The sequence below is a fragment of the Oncorhynchus tshawytscha genome, unplaced genomic scaffold, assembly GCF_018296145.1.
Source record: "Oncorhynchus tshawytscha isolate Ot180627B unplaced genomic scaffold, Otsh_v2.0 Un_contig_3285_pilon_pilon, whole genome shotgun sequence".
Classification (NCBI taxonomy): Eukaryota; Metazoa; Chordata; class Actinopteri; order Salmoniformes; family Salmonidae; genus Oncorhynchus; species Oncorhynchus tshawytscha.
Genome location: NW_024608605.1, coordinates 47,016 through 69,638, shown reverse-complemented (window position 1 = coordinate 69,638; position 22,623 = coordinate 47,016). Strand labels below are relative to the sequence as shown.

At 48.2% G+C, this 22,623-nt stretch overlaps 1 protein-coding gene across 2 annotated transcripts in view; it reads left to right on the top strand.

Annotated features, from left to right (window-relative positions):
- The first annotated feature begins 2,355 nt into the window (after positions 1-2,355).
- LOC121843662 (stimulated by retinoic acid gene 8 protein homolog) overlaps positions 2,356-22,623 on the top strand; it is a 36,065-nt gene continuing 15,797 nt past the window's right edge. The window contains exons 1-7 of one of the 2 annotated variants that reach the window (XM_042313425.1): positions 2,356-2,648; positions 3,408-3,582; positions 11,542-11,617; positions 11,709-11,790; positions 15,345-15,509; positions 19,389-19,683; positions 21,952-22,013. In XM_042313425.1, the coding sequence (XP_042169359.1) occupies positions 3,409-3,582; positions 11,542-11,617; positions 11,709-11,790; positions 15,345-15,509; positions 19,389-19,683; positions 21,952-22,013 (854 nt within the window). In that variant the 5' untranslated portion in view covers positions 2,356-2,648; position 3,408. Of the gene's footprint in view, positions 2,649-2,933; positions 3,229-3,407; positions 3,583-11,541; positions 11,618-11,708; positions 11,791-15,344; positions 15,510-19,388; positions 19,684-21,951; positions 22,014-22,623 lie in introns of those variants that run through there. The other variant, XM_042313424.1, reaches the window with a different exon arrangement.

The following is a 22,623-nucleotide window of genomic DNA, read 5'->3' as shown; positions in this document are numbered from 1 at the left end:
GAGTGTTAACGCTCCTGGTTCGCGCTCCTTGGTTAGCTCCTAGGGATGGTTTAAGTACTCAACACTCCTAGGGATGGTTTAAGTACTCAACACTCCTAGGGATGGTTCCCTGATGAAGTACTCAACACTCCTAGGGATGGTTTAAGTACTCAACACTCATAGGGATGGTTTAAGTACTCAACACTCCTAGGGATGGTTTAAGTACTCAACACTCCTAGGATGATTCCCTGATGAAGTACTCAACACTCCTAGGGATGGTTTAAGTACTCAACACTCCTAGGATGGTTCCCTGATGAAGTACTCAACACTCCTAGGGATGGTTTAAGTACTCAACACTCCTAGGATGGTTTAAGTACTCAACACTCCTAGGGATGGTTTAAGTACTCAACACTCCTAGGGATGGTTTAAGTACTCAACACTCCTAGGGATGGTTTAAGTACTCAACACTCCTAGGGATGGTTTAAGTACTAACACTCCTAGGGATGGGTTAAGTACTCACCACTCCTAGGGATGGTTTAAGTACTCAACACTCCTAGGGATGGGTTCCCTGATGAAGTACTCAACACTCCTAGGGATGGTTTAAGTACTCAACACTCCTAGGGATGGTTTAAGTACTCAACACTCCTAGGGATGGTTTAAGTACTCAACACTCCTAGGGATGGTTTAAGTACTCAACACTCCTAGGGATGGGTTAAGTACTCACCACTCCTAGGGATGGTTTAAGTACTCAACACTCCTAGGGATGGGTTCCCTGATGAAGTACTCAACACTCCTAGGATGGTTCCCTGATGAAGTACTCAACACTCCTAGGGATGGTTTAAGTACTCAACACTCCTAGGGATGGTTCCCTGATGAAGTACTCAACACTCCTAGGGATGGTTTAAGTACTCAACACTCCTAGGGATGGTTTAAGTACTCAACACTCCTAGGATGGTTTCCCTGATGAAGTACTCAACACTCCTAGGGATGGTTTCCCTGATGAAGTACTCAACACTCCTAGGGATGGGTTCCCTGATGAAGTACTCAACACTCCTAGGGATGGGTTCCTGATGAAGTACTCAACACTCCTAGGGATGGTTTAAGTACTCAACACTCCTAGGGATGGGTTCCCTGATGAAGTACTCAACACTCCTAGGGATGGTTCCCTGATGAAGTACTCAACACTCCTAGGGATGGTTTAAGTACTCAACACTCATAGGGATGGTTCCCTGATGAAGTACTCAACACTCCTAGGGATGGTTTAAGTACTCAACACTCCTAGGGATGGTTTAAGTACTCAACACTCCTAGGGATGGTTTAAGTACTCAACACTCCTAGGGATGGGTTCCCTGATGAAGTACTCAACACTCCTAGGGATGGGTTAAGTCCCTGATGAAGTACTCAACACTCCTAGGGATGGGTTCCCTGTTTAAGTACTCAACACTCCTAGGGATGGGTTCCCTGTTTAAGTACTCAACACTCCTAGGGATGGGTTCCCTGTTTAAGTACTCAACACTCCTAGGGATGGTTTCCCTGATGAAGTACTCCTAGCAATGGGTTAAGTACTCAACACTCCTAGCGATGGGTTAAGTACTCAACACTCCTAGGGATGGGTTAAGTACTCAACACTCCTAGGGATGGGTTAAGTACTCAACACTCCTAGGGATGGGTTCCCTGATGAAGTACTCAACACTCCTAGGGATGGTTTCCCTGATGAAGTACTCAACCCTCCTAGGGATGGGTTCCCTGATGAAGTATTCAACACTCCTAGGGATGGGTTCCCTGATGAAGTACTCAACACTCCTAGGGATGGTTTCCTGATGAAGTACTCAGAACTCCTAGGGATGGGTTCCTGATGAAGTACTCAAACCTCCTAGGGATGGGTTCCCTGATGAAGTACTCAATACACCTAGGGATGGGTTCTTTGGATGCTGCACTGACAGCCAATTGTAAAGACTGACACACAGAGGATGAGAACCAAATTGGGAAATGCACATTGTTCCTTTAAAATCCCCAGTCATCACAAAGGCATTATCAGTGACAATACCATGAAGATTCTCTTTTTTTTAAAGGTTATATACTTCAAGAAACTCAACTATGGTCTTTGCTATTGATCAAGCCCCCCCATCCATTCAACTCAACCAGCCCGAGAAATGTGGACACAAAGGTTATTTTTTTAAGCACTGAAATACCAAATCACCACACCCATGGTATTTCGAGACACTGACGTGTCAGGAGGAGGAGGGAGACTGAACTTCTCATCCCCTACACATCTGATGTTACCCTTTTGAGGAAAATAAGGAGCCAGTACTCCCCTAATAATTTCTGTGCACTTGGCGCGGTCCATTTGGAAGTTTGTTGCTGCCACAGAATCTGAAAAGGCAGCTTTGCAAGCCATACTTTAAATGGTCGCATGATAGCACCGAACAATGCTTTGCAGTGGCCATTGCTATAGTAGCTTCTGCAGTTCTCCACTTTCTTAACCAACTGTGGTGATGTAGAAGGCGTTGTGGGGTTGAAAGGTTTTGATTTATTTATATACTTTGGTGTAGCACAATGTTTTTTTGATGTCATACATTTTTTTTTGCAAAGCATATCTGATTTGCAGTACGCACAGTATGCCCGTCAATCACCCCCAATTACCGGCTTCAGACGCCCTTTAAATTCAGGTACAGACTCCCACTCCTTTCTGTACTTCTGGCTGTACAATTTTGATTGAGACATGTTGATTGATGTTGTAAGTTCTGTCCAGGATCAAAACATTTGTGACCATCTATATTCATTGGGTTTTGTCTCGTCGAACCTACGATGAATTTGCAATTTGCTGAAATTGCTGCTGAGCGCCTGCTGCTGACGTCACTCACAGCGCATTTTTGCAGCACGTGTGTTGTGACTGAGAACATCGGGTTTGTTTGTGTCATTTAGAGGAAAAATGCATTTTAGCGTTTGAGTCACTTCATCAAAAGTTGCTAAAAAAAAAAATGGTTTTATTTTTTTAAAGAAGCTAAATTGGATGCTAGGTGCAGTTTGATTATTTTTTTTGCTAGGGTACTCTGAAAAGTTGCTAAATCTAGCAACAAATTTGCTAAATTGGCATCACTGATCTCAATCCTGCCGGTTGATGAGACGGTTCATGTAGCCACATCCTGCACGAAAAATCACACACACTATAGATACTTTCCCATAACAATTTAACAGAAAACGCGGACAGTTTGTTAACATACATTTTTATAAAGTATTTCAAAAAAGGTAAGGTAGCAACAACACCATAATAAGGTCTGTGAATATATTATCCAAATCTAAACTTAATCAAGTAGCTAAAACAGCCATCAGTGCTCGGTAGCCATCTTGTTGTTGTTGACCGATATAACAACTCGATTATTAACCCGTGTAGTGTCTTATTATTATAATATATATGAATACATCAGGATGTCCAGACGAGGTTGTACCGGTCCGACCGGGCTCCGGAGGAAACGGGACATGGAGGAGCACCAGAAGGAGAGAAGACGGGCTCTGCAGGCCCGACACCGGGCCACCCTGGCCACCCTGTTCGAGACACTCAACACCGTGGTCTGCCCCACATCCAACAAGATGCCTGCTAAGGTCAGATACATAGAGATGGAAATGTCTTCCTGGTTCTCTCCTTCATGTGTAGCTAACTGTTGTGTGAATATATTTTTGGTCAGTTACTATAGAGAAAATAGTTAGTTAACTGTTGTTGGGTAGAGAGGGTGTGATTTGGGGCTAACTGTTGCTGGGTATAGAGGGTGTGATTTGGGGCTAACTGTTGCTGGGTAGAGAGGGTGTGATTTGGGGCTAACTGTTGCTGGGAAGAGAGGGTGTGATTTGGGGCTAACTGGCTAACTGTTGCTGGGTAGAGAGGGTGATTTGGGGCTAACTGTTGCTGGGTAGAGAGGGTGTGATTTGGGGCTAACTGTTGCTGGGTAGAGAGGGTGTGATTGGGGCTAGCTAGCTAACTGTTGCTGGGTAGAGAGGGTGTGATTTGGGGCTAACTGTTGCTGGGTAGAGAGGGTGTGATTTGGGGCTAACTGTTGCTGGGTAGAGAGGGTGTGATTTGGGGCTAACTGGCTAACTGTTGCTGGGTAGAGAGGGTGTGATTTGGGGCTAACTGTTGCTGGGTAGAGAGGGTGTGATTGGGGCTAACTGTTGCTGGGTAGAGAGGGTGTGATTTGGGGCTAACTGGCTAACTGTTGCTGGGTAGAGAGGGTGTGATTTGGGGCTAACTGGCTAACTGTTGCTGGGTAGAGAGGGTGTGTTTTGGGGCTAACTGTTGTTGGGTAGAGAGGGTGTGATTGGGGCTAACTGTTGCTGGGTACAGAGGGTGTGATTTGGGGCTAACTGTTGCTGGGTTGAGAGGGTGTGATTTGGGGGCTAACTGTTGCTGGGTAGAGAGGGTGTGATTTGGGGCTAACTGTTGCTGGGTAGAGAGGGTGTGATTTGGGGCTAACTGTTGCTGGGTACAGAGGGTGTGATTTGGGGCTAACTGTTGCTGGGTAGAGAGGGTGTGATTTGGGGCTAACTGTTGCTGGGTAGAGAGGGTGTGATTTGGGGCTAACTGTTGCTGGGTAGAGAGGGTGTGATTTGGGGCTAACTGTTGCTGGGTAGAGAGGGTGTGATTGGGGCTAACTGTTGCTGGGTAGAGAGGGTGTGATTTTGGGGGCTAACTGTTGCTGGGTAGAGAGGGTGTGATTGGGGCTAACTGTTGCTGGGTACAGAGGGTGTGATTTGGGGCTAACTGTTGCTGGGTTGAGAGGGTGTGATTTGGGGCTAACTGGCTAACTGTTGCTGGGTAGAGAGGGTGTGATTTGGGGCTAACTGTTGCTGGGTAGAGAGGGTGTGATTTGGGGCTAGCTGGCTAACTGTTGCTGGGTAGAGAGGGTGTGATTTGGGGCTAACTGTTGCTGGGTTGAGAGGGTGTGATTTGGGGCTAACTGTTGCTGGGTAGAGAGGGTGTGATTGGGGCTATCTGGCTAACTGTTGCTGGGTAGAGAGGGTGTGATTTGGGGCTAACTGGCTAACTGTTTCTGGGTAGAGAGGGTGTGATTGGAGCTAACTGTTGCTGGGTAGAGAGGGTGTGATTTGGGCTAGCTAGCTAACTGTTTCTGGGTAGAGAGGGTGTGATTTGGGGTTGCTGGGTAGAGAGGGTGTGATTTGGGGCTAGCTAGCTAACTGTTGCTGGGTAGAGAGGGTGTGATTTGGGGCTAACTGTTGCTGGGTTGAGAGAGTGTGATTTGGGGCTAACTGTTGCTGGGTTGAGAGGGTGTGATTTGGGGCTAACTGTTGCTGGGTTGAGAGGGTGTGATTTGGGGCTAGCTAGCTAACTGTTGCTGGGTAGAGAGAGTGTGATTTGGGGCTAACTGTTGCTGGGTAGAGAGGGTGTGATTTGGGGCTAACTGTTGCTGGGTAGAGGGTGTGATTTGGGGCTAACTGTTGCTGGGTAGAGAGGGTGTGATTGGGGCTAGCTAGCTAACTGTTGCTGGGTAGAGAGGGTGTGATTTGGGGCTAACTGTTGCTGGGTAGAGAGTGTGTGATTTGGGGCTAACTGTTGCTGGGAAGAGAGGGTGTGATTTGGGGCTAGCTAGCTAGCTAACTGTTGCTGGGTAGAGAGGGTGTGATTTGGGGCTAACTGTTGCTGGGTAGAGAGGGTGTGATTTGGGGCTAACTGTTGTTGGGTAGAGAGGGTGTGATTGGGGCTAGCTAGCTAACTGTTGCTGGGTAGAGAGGGTGTGATTGGGGCTAGCTAGCTAACTGTTGCTGGGTTGAGAGGGTGTGATTGGGGCTAACTCGCTAACTGTTGCTGGGTAGAGAGGGTGTGATTTGGGGCTAACTGTTGCTGGGTGGAGAGGGTGTGATTGGGGCTAGCTGGCTAACTGTTGCTGGGTAGAGAGGGTGTGATTTGGGGCTAACTGTTGCTGGGTTGAGAGGGTGTGATTGGGGCTAGCTAGCTAACTGTTGCTGGGAGGAGAGGGTGTGATTTGGGGCTAGCTAACTGTTGCTGGGTAGAGAGGGTGTGATTTGGGGCTAGCTAACTGTTGCTGGGAAGAGAGGGTGTGATTTGGGGCTAACTGTTGTTGGGTAGAGAGGGTGATTTGGGGCTAACTGTTGTTGGGTAGAGAGGGTGTGATTTGGGGCTAACTGTTGTTGGGTAGAGAGGGTGTGATTTGGGGCTAACTGTTGTTGGGTAGAGAGGGTGTGATTTGGGGCTAGCTAGCTAACTGTTGTTGGGTAGAGAGGGTGTGATTTGGGGCTAACTGGCTAACTGTTGTTGGGTAGAGAGGGTGTGATTTGGGGCTAACTGTTGCTGGGTTGAGAGGGTGCACATCCCATTCCCACTCACACACACCTCTAAAAAACAACCCCAAATAGATTCAAAGCTGATCAATCGCTTTCTATTTGAGGATTGATATTTCTTTTCCATAAATTGTCATGAAAATACTTTTTTTCTGAAAGGGTCGTGAGATTTCCACTCACCCTGATTCGTTCAGAGCTCGTCACAGTCGTCCCTGCTACCACTTCAGTTATAGTGGTCTGTTGTGGGAACTGTTCTGACATTCAGTTATAGTGGTCTGTTGTGGGAACTGTTCTGACATTCAGTTATAGTGGTCTGTTGTGGGAACTGTTCTGACATTCAGTTATAGTGGTCTGTTGTGGGAACTGTTCTGACATTCAGTTATAGTGGTCTGTTGTGGGAACTGTTCTGACATTCAGTTATAGTGGTCTGTTGTGGGAACTGTTCTGACATTCAGTTATAGTGGTCTGTTGTGGGAACTGTTCTGACATTCAGTTATAGTGGTCTGTTGTGGGAACTGTTCTGACATTCAGTTATAGTGGTCTGTTGTGGGAACTGTTCTGACATTCTGATATACTTTTCTGATTCGAAGTTACTGGTTATTGTCGACTTTCTCTACTTTCCAAAAACATCTTCACCTACCTGGTGATGCAGGTAGGTCCTCACCTACCTGGTGATGCAGGTAGATCTTCACCTACCTGGCCATGCAGGTATATCTGCACCTACCTGGTGATGCAGGTAGATCTTCACCTACCTGGCCATGCAGGTATATCCTCACCTACCTGGTGATGCAGGTAGATCTTCACCTACCTGGTGATGCAGGTAGATCTTCACCTACCTGGCCATGCAGGTATATCTTCACCTACCTGGCCATGCAGGTATATATTCACCTACCTGGCCATGCAGGTAGATCCTCACCTACCTGGTCATGCAGGTAGATCCTCACCTACCTGGCCATGCAGGTATATCTTCACCTACCTGGCCATGCAAGTAGATCTTCACCTACCTGGTGTGGCAGGTAGATCTTCACCTACCTGGCCATGCAGGTAGATCTTCACCTACCTGGCCATGCAGGTATATATTCAGCTACCTGGCCATGCAGGTATATCTTCACCTACCTGGCCATGCAAGTAGATCTTCACCTACCTGGTGATGCAGGTAGATCCTCACCTACCTGGCCATGCAGGTATATCTTCACCTACCTGGCCATGCAGGTATATCTTCGCCTACCTGGCCATGCAAGTAGATCTTCACCTACCTGGTGTGACAGGTAGATCTTCACCTACCTGGTGTGACAGGTAGATCTTCACCTACCTGGCCATGCAGGTAGATCTTCACCTACCTGGCCATGCAGGTAGTAGATCCTCACCTACCTGGTGATGCAGGTAAGTCCTCACCTACCTGGCCATGCAGGTATATCTTCACCTACCTGGCCATGCAGGTATATCTTCACCTACCTGGCCATGCAGGTATATCTTCACCTACCTGGCCATGCAAGTAGATCTTCACCTACCTGGTGTGACAGGTAGATCTTCACCTACCTGGTGTGGCAGGTAGATCTTCACCTACCTGGCCATGCAGGTAGATCTTCACCTACCTGGTGATGCAGGTATATCTTCACCTACATGGCCATGCAAGTAGATCTTCACCTACCTGGTGATGCAGGTAGATCCTCACCTACCTGGCCATGCAGGTATATCTTCACCTACCTGGCCATGCAGGTATATCTTCGCCTACCTGGCCATGCAAGTAGATCTTCACCTACCTGGTGTGACAGGTAGATCTTCACCTACCTGGTGTGACAGGTAGATCTTCACCTACCTGGCCATGCAGGTAGATCTTCACCTACCTGGCCATGCAGGTAGATCCTCACCTACCTGGTGATGCAGGTAAGTCCTCACCTACCTGGCCATGCAGGTATATCTTCACCTACCTGGCCATGCAGGTATATCTTCACCTACCTGGCCATGCAGGTATATCTTCACCTACCTGGCCATGCAAGTAGATCTTCACCTACCTGGTGTGACAGGTAGATCTTCACCTACCTGGTGTGGCAGGTAGATCTTCACCTACCTGGCCATGCAGGTAGATCTTCACCTACCTGGTGATGCAGGTAGATCCTCACCTACCTGGCCATGCAGGTAGATCTTCACCTACCTGGTGTGACAGGTAGATCTTCACCTACCTGGCCATGCAGGTAGATCTTCACCTACCTGGCCATGCAGGTAGATCTTCACCTACCTGGCCATGCAGGTATATCTTCACCTACCTGGCCATGCAGGTAGATCCTCACCTACCTGGTGATGCAGGTAGATCCTCACCTACCTGGCCATGCAGGTAGATCTTCACCTACCTGGCCATGCAGGTAGATCTTCACCTACCTGGCCATGCAGGTATATCTTCACCTACCTGGCCATGCAGGTATATCTTCACCTACCTGGCCATGCAGGTATATCTTCACCTACCTGGCCATGCAAGTAGATCTTCACCTACCTGGTGTGGCAGGTAGATCTTCACCTACCTGGCCATGCAGGTAGATCTTCACCTATCTGGCCATGCAGGTAGATCCTCACCTACCTGGTGATGCAGGTAGATCCTCACCTACCTGGCCATGCAGGTATATCTTCACCTACCTGGCCATGTAGGTATATCTTCACCTACCTGGCCATGCAAGTAGATCTTCACCTACCTGGTGTGACAGGTTGATCTTCACCTACCTGGTGTGGCAGGTAGATCTTCACTTACCTGGCCATGCAGGTAGATCTTCACCTACCTGGCCATGCAGGTAGATCTTCACCTACCTGGCCATGCAGGTAGATCTTCACCTACCTGGTGATGCAGGTAGATCCTCACCTACCTGGCCATGCAGGTATATCTTCACCTACCTGGCCATGCAGGTATATCTTCACCTACCTGGCCATGCAGGTATATCTTCACCTACCTGGCCATGCAAGTAGATCTTCACCTACCTGGTGTGACAGGTAGATCTTCACCTACCTGGCCATGCAGGTAGATCTTCACCTACCTGGCCATGCAGGTAGATCCTCACCTACCTGGCCATGCAGGTAGATCCTCACCTACCTGGCCATGCAGGTATATATTCACCTACCTGGCCATGCAGGTATATCTTCACCTACCTGGCCATACAGGTATATCTTCACCTACCTGGCCATGCAAGTAGATCATCACCTACCTGGTGTGACAGGTAGATCATCACCTACCTGGTGTGGCAGGTAGATCTTCACCTACCTGGCCATGCAGGTAGATCTTCACCTACCTGGCCATGCAGGTAGATCTTCACCTACCTGACCATGTAGGTATATTTTCACCTACCTGGCCATACAAGTAGACCTTCACCTACCTGGCCATACAGGTAGATCTTCACCTACCTGGCCATGCATGTAGATCTTCACCTACCTGGTGAGGCAGGTATGTCTTCACCTACCTGGCCCTGCAGGTAGATCTTCACCTACCTGGCCATGCAGGTAGATCTTCACCTACCTGGCCCTGCAGGCAGATCTTCACCTACCTGGCCCTGCAGGCAGATCTTCACCTACCTGGTGAGGCAGGCAGATCTTCACCTACCTGGCCCTGCAGGTAGATTTTCACCTACCTGGCCCTGCAGGTAGATCTTCACCTACCTGGCCCTGCAGGTAGATCTTCACCTACCTGGCCATGCAGGTAGATCTTCACCTACCTGGCCATGCAAGTAGATATTCACCTACCTGGTGTGGCAGGTAGCTCTTCACCTACCTGGCCATGCAGGTAGATCTTCACCTACCTGGCCATGCAGGTAGATCTTCACCTACCATTGCCGTGCAAGTAGATCTTCACCTACCTGGTGTGACAGGTAGATCTTCACCTACCTGGTGTGGCAGGTAGATCTTCACCTACCTGGCCATGCAGGTAGATCTTCACCTACCTGGCCATGCAGGTAGATCCTCACCTACCTGGTGATGCAGGTAGATCCTCACCTACCTGGCCATGCAGGTATATCTTCACCTACCTGGCCATGTAGGTATATCTTCAACTACCTGGCCATGCAAGTAGATCTTCACCTACCTGGTGTGACAGGTAGATCTTCACCTACCTGGTGTGGCAGGTAGATCTTCACTTACCTGGCCATGCAGGTAGATCTTCACCTACCTGGCCATGCAGGTAGATCCTCACCTACCTGGTGATGCAAGTAGATCATCACCTACCTGGTGTGACAGGTAGATCTTCACCTACCTGGTGTGGCAGGTAGATCTTCACCTACCTGGCCATGCAGGTAGATCTTCACCTACCTGGCCATGCAGGTAGATCTTCACCTACCTGACCATGTAGGTATATTTTCACCTACCTGGCCATACAAGTAGACCTTCACCTACCTGGCCATACAGGTAGATCTTCACCTACCTGGCCATGCATGTAGATCTTCACCTACCTGGTGAGGCAGGTATGTCTTCACCTACCTGGCCCTGCAGGTAGATCTTCACCTACCTGGCGATGCAGGTAGATCTTCACCTACCTGGCCATGCAGGTAGATCTTCACCTACCTGGCCCTGCAGGCAGATCTTCACCTACCTGGCCCTGCAGGCAGATCTTCACCTACCTGGTGAGGCAGGCAGATCTTCACCTACCTGGCCCTGCAGGTAGATTTTCACCTACCTGGCTCTGCAGGTAGATCTTCACCTACCTGGCCCTGCAGGTAGATCTTCACCTACCTGGCCATGCAGGTAGATCTTCACCTACCTGGCCATGCATGTAGATCTTCACCTACCTGGTGAGGCAGGTATGTCTTCACCTACCTGGCCCTGCAGGTAGATCTTCACCTACCTGGCGATGCAGGTAGATCTTCACCTACCTGGCCATGCAGGTAGATCTTCACCTACCTGGCCCTGCAGGCAGATCTTCACCTACCTGGCCCTGCAGGCAGATCTTCACCTACCTGGTGAGGCAGGCAGATCTTCACCTACCTGGCCCTGCAGGTAGATTTTCACCTACCTGGCCCTGCAGGTAGATCTTCACCTACCTGGCCATGCAAGTAGATCTTCACCTACCTGGTGTGGCAGGTAGACCTTCACCTACCTGGCCATGCAGGTAGATCTTCACCTACCTGGCCCTGCAGGCAGATCTTCACCTACCTGGCCCTGCAGGTAGATTTTCACCTACCTGGTGATAAATTGGTATTATGGATCAGATAAAAGTGGAAACCTCAGTTGAATGTGTTGTATTGTAAAGTGTCATTGTGATGTTGTCTGGTCGGTCAGTGGAAGATCTTGGACCACGCCAAAGGATTTCTGAAAGAGCAGGAAGCCCACCTGAGCAGACTGATGCTCCTGAAAGGTGAGAGGAGCCCAATGCCCTTTTGATGTGTACAGAAAAACCACGCTCTGTGATTAAGGGCACGGTTTCTTATTCACCGACATGTGTTTAGGGATATTCCTCGGTAATGAAGACGGGCCGTGCAGCTTGGAGGAAGTGAGGGCAGAGTACCGGAGGCTGCAGTCACACAGCAGGTACACTACTACCATTGACATACACTAGAATTTATTTAACCTTTATTTAACTAGGCAAGTCAGTTAAGAACAAATTCTTATTTACAATGACGGCCTAGGAACAGTGGGTTAACTGGTCTAGGAACAGTGGGTTAACTGGTCTAGGAACAGTGGGTTAACTGTCTTGTTCAGGGGCAGAACGACAGATTTGTACCTTGTCAGCTCAGGGGTTTGATCCAGGAACCTTTCAGGTTACTGGCCCAACACTCTAACCACTAGGCTACCTGCCACCCCATACTAACCACTAGGCTACCTGCCTCTAACCACTAGGCTACCTGCCACCCCATAATAACCACTAGGCTACCTGCCACCCCATAATAACCACTAGGCTACCTGCCACCCCATAATAACCACTAGGCTACCTGCCTCTAACCACTAGGCTACCTGCCTCTAACCACTAGGCTACCTGCCTCTAACCACTAGGCTACCTGCCACCCCATAATAACCACTAGGCTACCTGCCTCTAACCACTAGGCTACCTGCCACCCCATAATAACCACTAGGCTACCTGCCTCTAACCACTAGGCTACCTGCCTCTAACCACTAGGCTACCTGCCTCCCCATAATAACCACTAGACTACCTGCCTCTAACCACTAGGCTACCTGCCACCCCATAATAACCACTAGGCTACCTGCCACCCCATAATAACCACTAGACTACCTGCCTCTAACCACTAGGCTACCTGCCACCCCATAATAACCACTAGACTACCTGCCTCTAACCACTAGGCTACCTGCCACCCCATAATAACCACTAGGCTACCTGCCACCCCATAATAACCACTAGGCTACCTGCCTCTAACCACTAGGCTACCTGCCTCTAACCACTAGGCTACCTGCCTCTAACCACTAGGCTACCTGCCTCCCCATAATAACCACTAGGCTACCTGCCTCTAACCACTAGGCTACCTGCCATCCCATAATAACCACTAGGCTACCTGCCACCCCATAATAACCACTAGGCTACCTGCCTCTAACCACTGGGCTACCTGCCACCCCATAATAACCACTAGACTACCTGCCTCTAACCACTAGGCTACCTGCCACCCCATAATAACCACTAGGCTACCTGCCACCCCATAATAACCACTAGACTACCTGCCTCTAACCACTAGGCTACCTGCCTCCCCATAATAACCACTAGACTACCTGCCTCTAACCACTAGGCTACCTGCCACCCCATAATAACCACTAGACTACCTGCCTCTAACCACTAGGCTACATGCCACCCCATAATAACCACTAGGCTACCTGCCACCCCATAATAACCACTAGGCTACCTGCCTCTAACCACTAGGCTACCTGCCTCTAACCACTAGGCTACCTGCCTCTAACCACTAGGCTACCTGCCACCCCATAATAACCACTAGACTACCTGCCTCTAACCACTAGGCTACCTGCCACCCCATAATAACCACTAGACTACCTGCCTCTAACCACTAGGCTACCTGCCTCCCCATAATAACCACTAGACTACCTGCCTCTAACCACTAGGCTACCTGCCACCCCATAATAACCACTAGACTACCTGCCTCTAACCACTAGGCTACCTGCAGTTAACAGCTCCCAGGGCCCCGATGACGTGGGTTAAGGCAGTTAACAACAGCAGCTTCCAGGGAGCCGATGACGTGGGTTAAGGCAGTTAACAGCTCCCAGGGCCCCGATGACGTGGGTTAAGGCAGTTAACAACAGCAGCTTCCAGGGAGCCGATGACGTGGGTTAAGGCAGTTAACAACAGCAGCTCCCAGGGCCCCGATGACGTGGGTTAAGGCAGTTAACAACAGCAGCTCCCAGGGAGCCCGATGACGTGGGTTAAGGCAGTTAACAACAGCAGCTCCCAGGGCCCCGATGACGTGGGTTAAGGCAGCCCACTGCCCCTCTCTGAGTCAGAGGGGTTTGTGGGTAAAAAGCTGAAGACACATTTCAGTGACGAGGTGTCCCCTTTCCCTAAGTACAGCGTGCCACCTGCAGTTAGTAGAGATTACCACTGGGGGGCAGCATCTACCCATGTTATTGATCAACTACAGTTGGTTATACACATCTACCAATGTTATTGATCATCTACCCATGTTATTGATCCTCTACCCATGTTATTGATCCTCTACCCATGTTATTGATCAACTACAGTTGGTTATACACATCTACCCATGTTATTGATCATCTACCCATGTTATTGATCAACTATAGTTGTTTATACACATCTTCCCATGTTATTGATCATCTACCCATGTTATTGATCAACTATAGTTGTTTATACACATCTTCCCATGTTATTGATCATCTACCCATTTTATTGATCATCTACCCATGTTATTGATCATCTACCCATGTTATTGATCAACAACAGTTGTTTACACACATCTACCCATGTTATTGATCATCTACCCATGTTATTGTTCAACTATAGTTGTTTATACACATCTTCCCATGTTATTGATCATCTACCCATGTTATTGATCAACAACAGTTGTTTACACACATCTACCCATGTTATTGATCCTCTACAGTTGTTTATATACATCTACCCATGTTATTGATCAAGTACAGTTGTTTATATACATCTACCCATGTTATTGATCCTCTACAGTTGTTTATATACATCTACCCATGTTATTGATCAAGTACAGTTGTTTATATACATCTACCCATGTTATTGATCCTCTACAGTTGTTTATATACATCTACCCATGTTATTGATCCTTTGTTTATATACATCTACCCATGATCCTCTACAGTTGTTTATATACATCTACCCATGTTATTGATCATCTACAGTTGTTTATATACATCACCCATGTTATTGATCCTCTACAGTTGATCACCCATGTTATTGATCCTCTACAGTTGTTTACACACATCTACCCATGTTATTGATCCTCTACAGTTGTTTATATACATCTACCCATGTTATTGATCCTCTACAGTTGTTTATATACATCTACCCATGTTATTGATCCTCTACAGTTGTTTATACACATCTACCCATGTTATTGATCATCTACCCATGTTATTGATCATCTACCCATGTTATTGATCCTCTACCCATGTTATTGATCCTCTACAGTTGTTTACACACTTCTACCCATGTTATTGATCATCTACCCATGTTATTGATCATCTACCCATGTTATTGATCCTCTACCCATGTTATTGATCCTCTACAGTTGTTTATATACATCTACCCATGTTATTGATCATCTACAGTTGTTTATATACATCTACCCATGTTATTGATCATCTACCCATGTTATTGATCCTCTACAGTTGTTTATATACATCTACCCATGTTATTGATCATCTACCCATGTTATTGATCATCTACCCATGTTATTGATCCTCTACCCATGTTATTGATCCTCTACAGTTGTTTATACACAACACTTATATGTAAAATCAATTTCTATTGTTATTGTAGTTGTCAATTAGCTTCTTTTTTCAGTCTTACACTAAAAACGTGTTCCCTCCCTCCCCCCTCCCCCTCCCCTCCTCCTCCCCTCCTCCTCCCCTCCCCTCAGCTCCCTGCGCTCCAGAAGACCTGGTGGCCACAGACGTCATGGCGGGGCTGACGGAGAGGACCTGACTGAGACCAGTGAGGAAGACTCTGAGGAGGAGACTCTGGAGGACTCCGCCCCCTCTCAGACCTCCATCAACTCTCTAACCAACATCCTGGAGTTTGAAGGGTAGGGGCTCGTGCCAGGGTTAACGAGTAGCGAACAGCAACATCGCTAGCCTATGTCAATCTACTATAGGAGAAAAGTTTAGGCCACCTATTCTATTGGTCAGCTTGTCGAGAAAGAAATTGCCTGTTACAAACAGACTCTGGGACAGTTTTGGGACGATAGATCCCAGATTCATACAAACCAATAGGCCTAGGAGATATATATATACAGTTGAAATCTGAAGTTTACATACACCTTAGCAAAAATACATTTAAACTCAGTCTTTCACTAATCCTGACATTTAATCCGAGTAACAATTCCCTGATTTATGTCAGTTAGAATGTGAAATGTCAGAATTATAGTAGAGAGAATGATTTATTTCAGCTTTTATTTCTTTCATCACATTCCCAGTGGGTCAGAAGTTTACATACACTCAATTAGTATTTGGTAGCATTGCCTTTAAATAGTTTAACGTGGGTCAAACATTTTGGGTAGCCTTCCACAAGCTTCCCACAATAATTTGGGTGAATTTTGGCCCATTCCTCCTGACAGAGCTGGAGTAACTGAGTCAGGTTTGAAGGCCTCCCTGCTCGCACACGCTTTTTCAGTTCTGCCCACAAATGTTCTATGGGATTGAGATCAGGGCTTTGTGATGGCCACTCCAATACCTTGACTTTGTTGTCCTTAAGGCATTTTGCCACAACTTATGCTTGGGGTCGTTGTCCATTTGGAAGACTCATTTGCGACCAAGCTTTAACTTCTGTCAACTGGTATTTCCATCAGTGTCGAGGCTATACAGTCAACTGGTATTTCCATCAGTGTAGAGGCTATACAGCTGACCAGTCAACTGGTATTTCCATCAGTGTCGAGGCTATACAGCCGACCAGTCAACTGGTATTTCCATCAGTGTAGAGGCTATACAGCTGACCAGTCAACTGGTATTTCCATCAGTGTAGAGGCTATACAGTCAACTGGTATTTCCATCAGTGTAGAGGCTATACAGTCAACTGGTATTTCCATCAGTGTAGAGGCTATACAGCTGACCAGTCAACTGGTATTTCCATCAGTGTAGAGGCTATACAGCCGACCAGTCAACTGGTATTTCCATCAGTGTAGAGGCTATACAGTCAACTGGTATTTCCATCAGTGTAGAGGCTATACAGTCAACTGGTATTTCCATCAGTGTAGAGGCTATAAAACATATAGACCAACCTATAGACAGTCAGATTATAGACCAACGTATGGACAGTCTGATTATAGACCAATTTACTGACAGTCTGATTATAGACCAACCTATGGACAGTCAGATTATAGACCAACCTATAGACAGTCAGATTATAGACCAACGTATGGACAGTCAGATTATAGACCAATTTACTGACAGTCTGATTATAGACCAACCTATGGACAGTCAGATTATAGACCAACCTATAGACAGTCAGATTATAGACCAACGTATGGACAGTCAGATTATAGACCAACGTATGGACAGTCAGATTATAGACCAACGTATGGACAGTCAGATTATAGACCAATTTATTGACAGTCTGATTATAGACCAACCTATGGACAGTCAGATTATAGACCAACCTATGGACAGTCTGATTATAGACCAATTTACTGACAGTCTGATTATAGACCAACCTATGGACAGTCAGATTATAGACCAACCTATAGACAGTCAGATTATAGACCAACGTATGGACAGTCAGATTATAGACCAATTTACTGACAGTCTGATTATAGACCAACCTATGGACAGTCAGATTATAGACCAACCTATAGACAGTCAGATTATAGACCAACGTATGGACAGTCAGATTATAGACCAATTTACTGACAGTCAGATTATAGAACAACCTATGGACAGTCAGATTATAGACCAACCTATGGACAATCTGATTATAGACCAATTTACTGACAATCTGATTATAGACCAATTTACTGACAGAATGAGTGACAACAGAAGATACTTCTCAAGGGACAATTCTGTCCCCGCCTTAAGTCTCAGTTGAAGCTACTCCCCAAAATCCAAATGAAACTGAAGTCATATTTTTGAATGAACAATCTGTCAGAATTTCAGCCTTGGCTGGTTGCTTCGATTAGATGTCCCGTCTCCGTTGAGATGTTTTAACTGTCCGTAGTGCGTTGAGTTAGTGTTCTCCTGGCCTGTGACTGGGGATCAAGGATTCAGCACGAGGGGATTTATAGCTGGGGGCACTGAGGTGCACCTCTGACCATGGAGAGGGGTTTAAAAAAGGGACTCATTTCACCAAATTAATGTATAACCTCCAAAAAACAGCAATGATCTCTTTCTCTCTCCCCATAACCCTCTCTCTCTCTCCCATCCCTATCTCTCTCGCTCCCCTTCACCCTCTCTCTCTCCCCATCCCTCTCTCTCCCCCTTCACCCTCTCTCTCCCATCCCTCTCTCTCCATCCCTCTCTCTCTCTCCCCATCATCACTCTCTCTCTCTCCCATCCCCATCTCTCTCTCCCCATCATCCTCTCGCTCCCCTTCACCCTCTCTCTCACCCCCTTCACCCTCTCTCTCTCCCATCCCTCTCTCTCCCCCTTCACCCTCTCTCTCCCATCCCTCTCTCTCTCTCTCCCATCTCTCTCTCTCTCTCTCTCTCTCTCTCCCCATCCATATCTCTCTCTCCCCATCATCCTCTCGCTCCCCTTCACCCTCTCTCTCCCCTTCACCCTCTCTCTCCCATCCCTCTCTCTCCATCCCCTCTCTCTCTCCCATCCCTCTCTCTCCCATCCCCTTCACCCTCTCTCTCTCCCATCCCTCTCTCTCCCCCTTCACCCTCTCTCTCCCATCCCTCTCTCCCATCATCTCTCTCTCTCTCTCTCTCTCTCTCTCTCTCTCTCTCTCTCTCTCTCTCCCATCCATATCTCTCTCTCCCCATCATCCTCTCGCTCCCCTTCACCCTCTCTCTCCCCCATCCCTATCTCTCCCCCTTCACCCTCTCTCTCCCATCCCTCTCTCTCCATCTCTCTCTCCCATCCCTCTCTCTCTCCCATCCCTCTCTCCCATCCCTATCTCTCTCCCCATCCCTATCTCTCTCTCCCAATCACCTTCTCTCTCCCCCATCCCTCTCTCTCCCAATCACCCTCTCTCCCCCCCATCCCTCTCTCTCCCCATCCCTCTCTCTCAACCCATCACCCTCTCTCTCCCATCCCTATCTATCTCTCTCCCCAATCACCCTCTCCCCATCCCGATCTCTCTCCCCAATCACCCTCTCTCTCCCCATCCCTCTCTCTCTCCCATCCATATCTCTCTCTCCCCATCATCCTCTCGCTCCCCTTCACCCTCTCTCTCTCCCCATCCCTATCTCTCCCCCTTCACCCTCTCTCTCTCCCCATCCCGATCTCTCTCCCCAATCACCCTCTCTCTCCCCATCCCTCTCTCTCTCCCATCCATATCTCTCTCTCCCCATCATCCTCTCGCTCCCCTTCACCCTCTCTCTCTCCCCCATCCCTATCTCTCCCCCTTCACCCTCTCTCTCCCATCCCTCTCTCTCCATCCCTCTCTCTCTCTCCCATCCCTCTCTTTCCCCATCCCTATCTCTCTCCCTATCTCTCTCTCCCAATCACCTTCTCTCTCCCCCATCCCTCTCTCTCCCAATCACCCTCTCTCCCCCATCCCTCTCTCTCCCCCCATCCCTCTCTCTCAACCCATCACCCTCTCTCTCCCATCCCTATCTATCTCTCTCCCCAATCACCCTCTCCCCATCCCGATCTCTCTCCCCAATCACCCTCTCTCTCCCCATCCCTCTCTCTCTCCCATCCTATCTATCTCTCTCCCCAATCAACCTCTCTCTTTCCCTATCCCTCTCTCCCCCCATCCCTCTCTCTCCCCCATCCCACTCCCCCATCTCTCTATTTCTCCCCAGGTACTTGTTGTTCTACAGACAGACACTGGAGAAGTTGGTTTGTAGCGGTGTGCTGAGCCCGGGACAGACTGGTCTGGCTGTAGTATCTGAAGCTATCTCAGGCCTGTGGGATAGCTTCTCTCCAGAGCGCCGGGCAGCCTACCAGACCTGTCCCCCCCAGCAGAGCACCCTGGGCTGGGAAGGGCCGCCAGAGACACCCCCTACTCCTGTTCCAGACACCCACCTCCACCTCACGCTCCAGCCCTCCACTCAGGCAAACAGCCAGGGAGCCTCTTCTCCTTCTAGCTATGAAGAGGCGAGTACAGCTTTCATTAATCAATTATTTAATCAATTATAATGAATTATTTAATTGATTACTGGATTTTAATTGATTTGGCCAATTGGCGCGGCGGTCTAAGGCATTGTATCTCCGTGCTAGAGGCGTCACTACAGACCCTGGTTTGATCCCCAGCCCGTTTTCTTGAAGATCACTCCGAGACCCATCCGCTGCAGCTCTGTCGGCCATTGACTTGTCGTTCCCACCAGCCATCCACACACCGCTGTCATCAAATGGACTCATGGTAGCTACTAGTTCTGACTGAGCTCAATCGTCATGAAACGCAAATACAGTGATGAGTTTCTCTCTCTTCGTTTCACACAAACGTTGAGGAATAAACGGGAGCGCCCACAAGGGGAAGTGCTGAGTAATGAGTCTCTGAAAACCAACGAATTAATAAAACGACACGTCCTGATCAAACACAGCGTGACGGTAAACCCAGGGAGGTCTTTCAGAGCAGGATGCTTCTGGGAAACGGTCCTTCTGGGAAACGGTCCTTCTGGGAAACGGTCCTTCTGGGAAACGGTCCTTCTGGGAAAACCAGAAGGACTGAAGGATCTACCCCTGGAGAAATGGGACAGAGACCCCATAGTGATGGAAGACAGTCAGTCATACCCCTGGAGAAATGGGACAGAGACCCCATAGTGATGGAAGACAGACAGTCATACCCCTGGAGAAATGGGACAGAGACCCCATAGTGATGGAAGACAGACAGTCAGTCATACCCCTGGAGAAATGGGACAGAGACCCCATAGTGATGGAAGACAGACAGTCATACCCCTGGAGAAATGGGACAGAGACCCCATAGTGATGGAAGACAGACAGTCATACCCCTGGAGAAATGGGACAGAGACCCCATAGTGATGGAAGACAGACAGTCAGTCATACCCCTGGAGAAATGGGACAGAGACCCCATAGTGATGGAAGACAGACAGTCATACCCCTGGAGAAATGGGACAGAGACCCCATAGTGATGGAAGACAGACAGTCATACCCCTGGAGAAATGGGACAGAGACCCCATAGTGATGGAAGACAGACAGTCAGTCATACCCCTGGAGAAATGGGACAGAGACCCCATAGTGATGGAAGACAGACAGTCATACCCCTGGAGAAATGGGACAGAGACCCCATAGTGATGGAAGACAGACAGTCATACCCCTGGAGAAATGGGACAGAGACCCCATAGTGATGGAAGACAGACAGTCAGTCATACCCCTGGAGAAATGGGACAGAGACCCCATAGTAATGGAAGACAGACAGTCATACCCCTGGAGAAATGGGACAGAGACCCCATAGTGATGGAAGACAGTCATACCCCTGGAGAAATGGGACAGAGACCCCATAGTGATGGAAGACAGTCATACCCCTGGAGAAATGGGACAGAGACCCCATAGTGATGGAAGACAGTCAGTCATACCCCTGGAGAAATGGGACAGAGACCCCATAGTGATGGAAGACAGTCATACCCCTGGAGAAATGGGACAGAGACCCCATAGTGATGGAAGACAGTCAGTCATACCCCTGGAGAAATGGGACAGAGACCCCATAGTGATGGAAGACAGTCATACCCCTGGAGAAATGGGACAGAGACCCCATAGTGATGGAAGACAGTCATACCCCTGGAGAAATGGGACAGAGACCCCATAGTGATGGAAGACAGTCATACCCCTGGAGAAATGGGACAGAGACCCCATAGTGATGGAAGACAGTCAGTCATACCCCTGGAGAAATGGGACAGAGACCCCATAGTGATGGAAGACAGTCATACCCCTGGAGAAATGGGACAGAGACCCCATAGTGATGGAAGACAGTCATACCCCTGGAGAAATGGGACAGAGACCCCATAGTGATGGAAGACAGACAGTCATACCCCTGGAGAAATGGGACAGAGACCCCATAGTGATGGAAGACAGTCATACCCCTGGAGAAATGGGACAGAGACCCCATAGTGATGGAAGACAGTCATACCCCTGGAGAAATGGGACAGAGACCCCATAGTGATGGAAGACAGTCATACCCCTGGAGAAATGGGACAGAGACCCCATAGTGATGGAAGACAGTCATACCCCTGGAGAAATGGGACAGAGACCCCATAGTGATGGAAGACAGTCATACCCCTGGAGAAATGGGACAGAGACCCCATAGTGATGGAAGACAGTCAGATCTACAGCTTGTTGTTTCCTCTTGTTTCAGCCATGTTGTTACAACCGTTCCAGAATGTTGTTTGTTTGTTTGTTTGTTGTCAGGACCTGCTTCAGGATGCCTATGATGTGGTGAAGAAAGAGATGGACTCCACTTCAGACCACAGGTAGATTCACATATTACATTACGCTGATTTAATTACACAGCTGTCAATACAGTAAGCAGTAAGATGCCATCTGGAATCACCTGGAATGGTGTCCTTCAGAGTCATCCAATATCAATCAATCAATCAAATGTATTTATAAAGCCCTTGTTACATCAGCTGATATCTCAAAGTGCTGTACAGAAACCCAGCCTAAAACCCCAAACAGCAAGCAATGTAGGTGTAGAAGCACGGTGGCTAGGAAAAACTCCCTAGAAAGGCCAAAACCTAGGAAGGAACCTAGAGAGGAACCAGGCTATGAGGGGTGGCCAGTCCTCTTCTGCTGTGCCGGGTGGAGATTATAAACCTAGAGAGGAACCAGGCTATGTGGGGTGGCCAGTCCTCTTCTGGCTGTGCCGGGTGGAGATTATAACAGAACATGGCCAAGATGTGGATGGAAAAAAAGCTGTCCTTGAAACAGTCTTGATATGTTCGTCAAAAGAGAGATTAGGGTCCAGAGTAACGGCGAGGTCCTTCACAGTTTTATTTGAGACGACTGTACAACCTTCAAGAATAATTGCCAGATTCAACAGATCTCTTTGTTTCTTGGGACCTCGAACAAGCATCTCTGTTT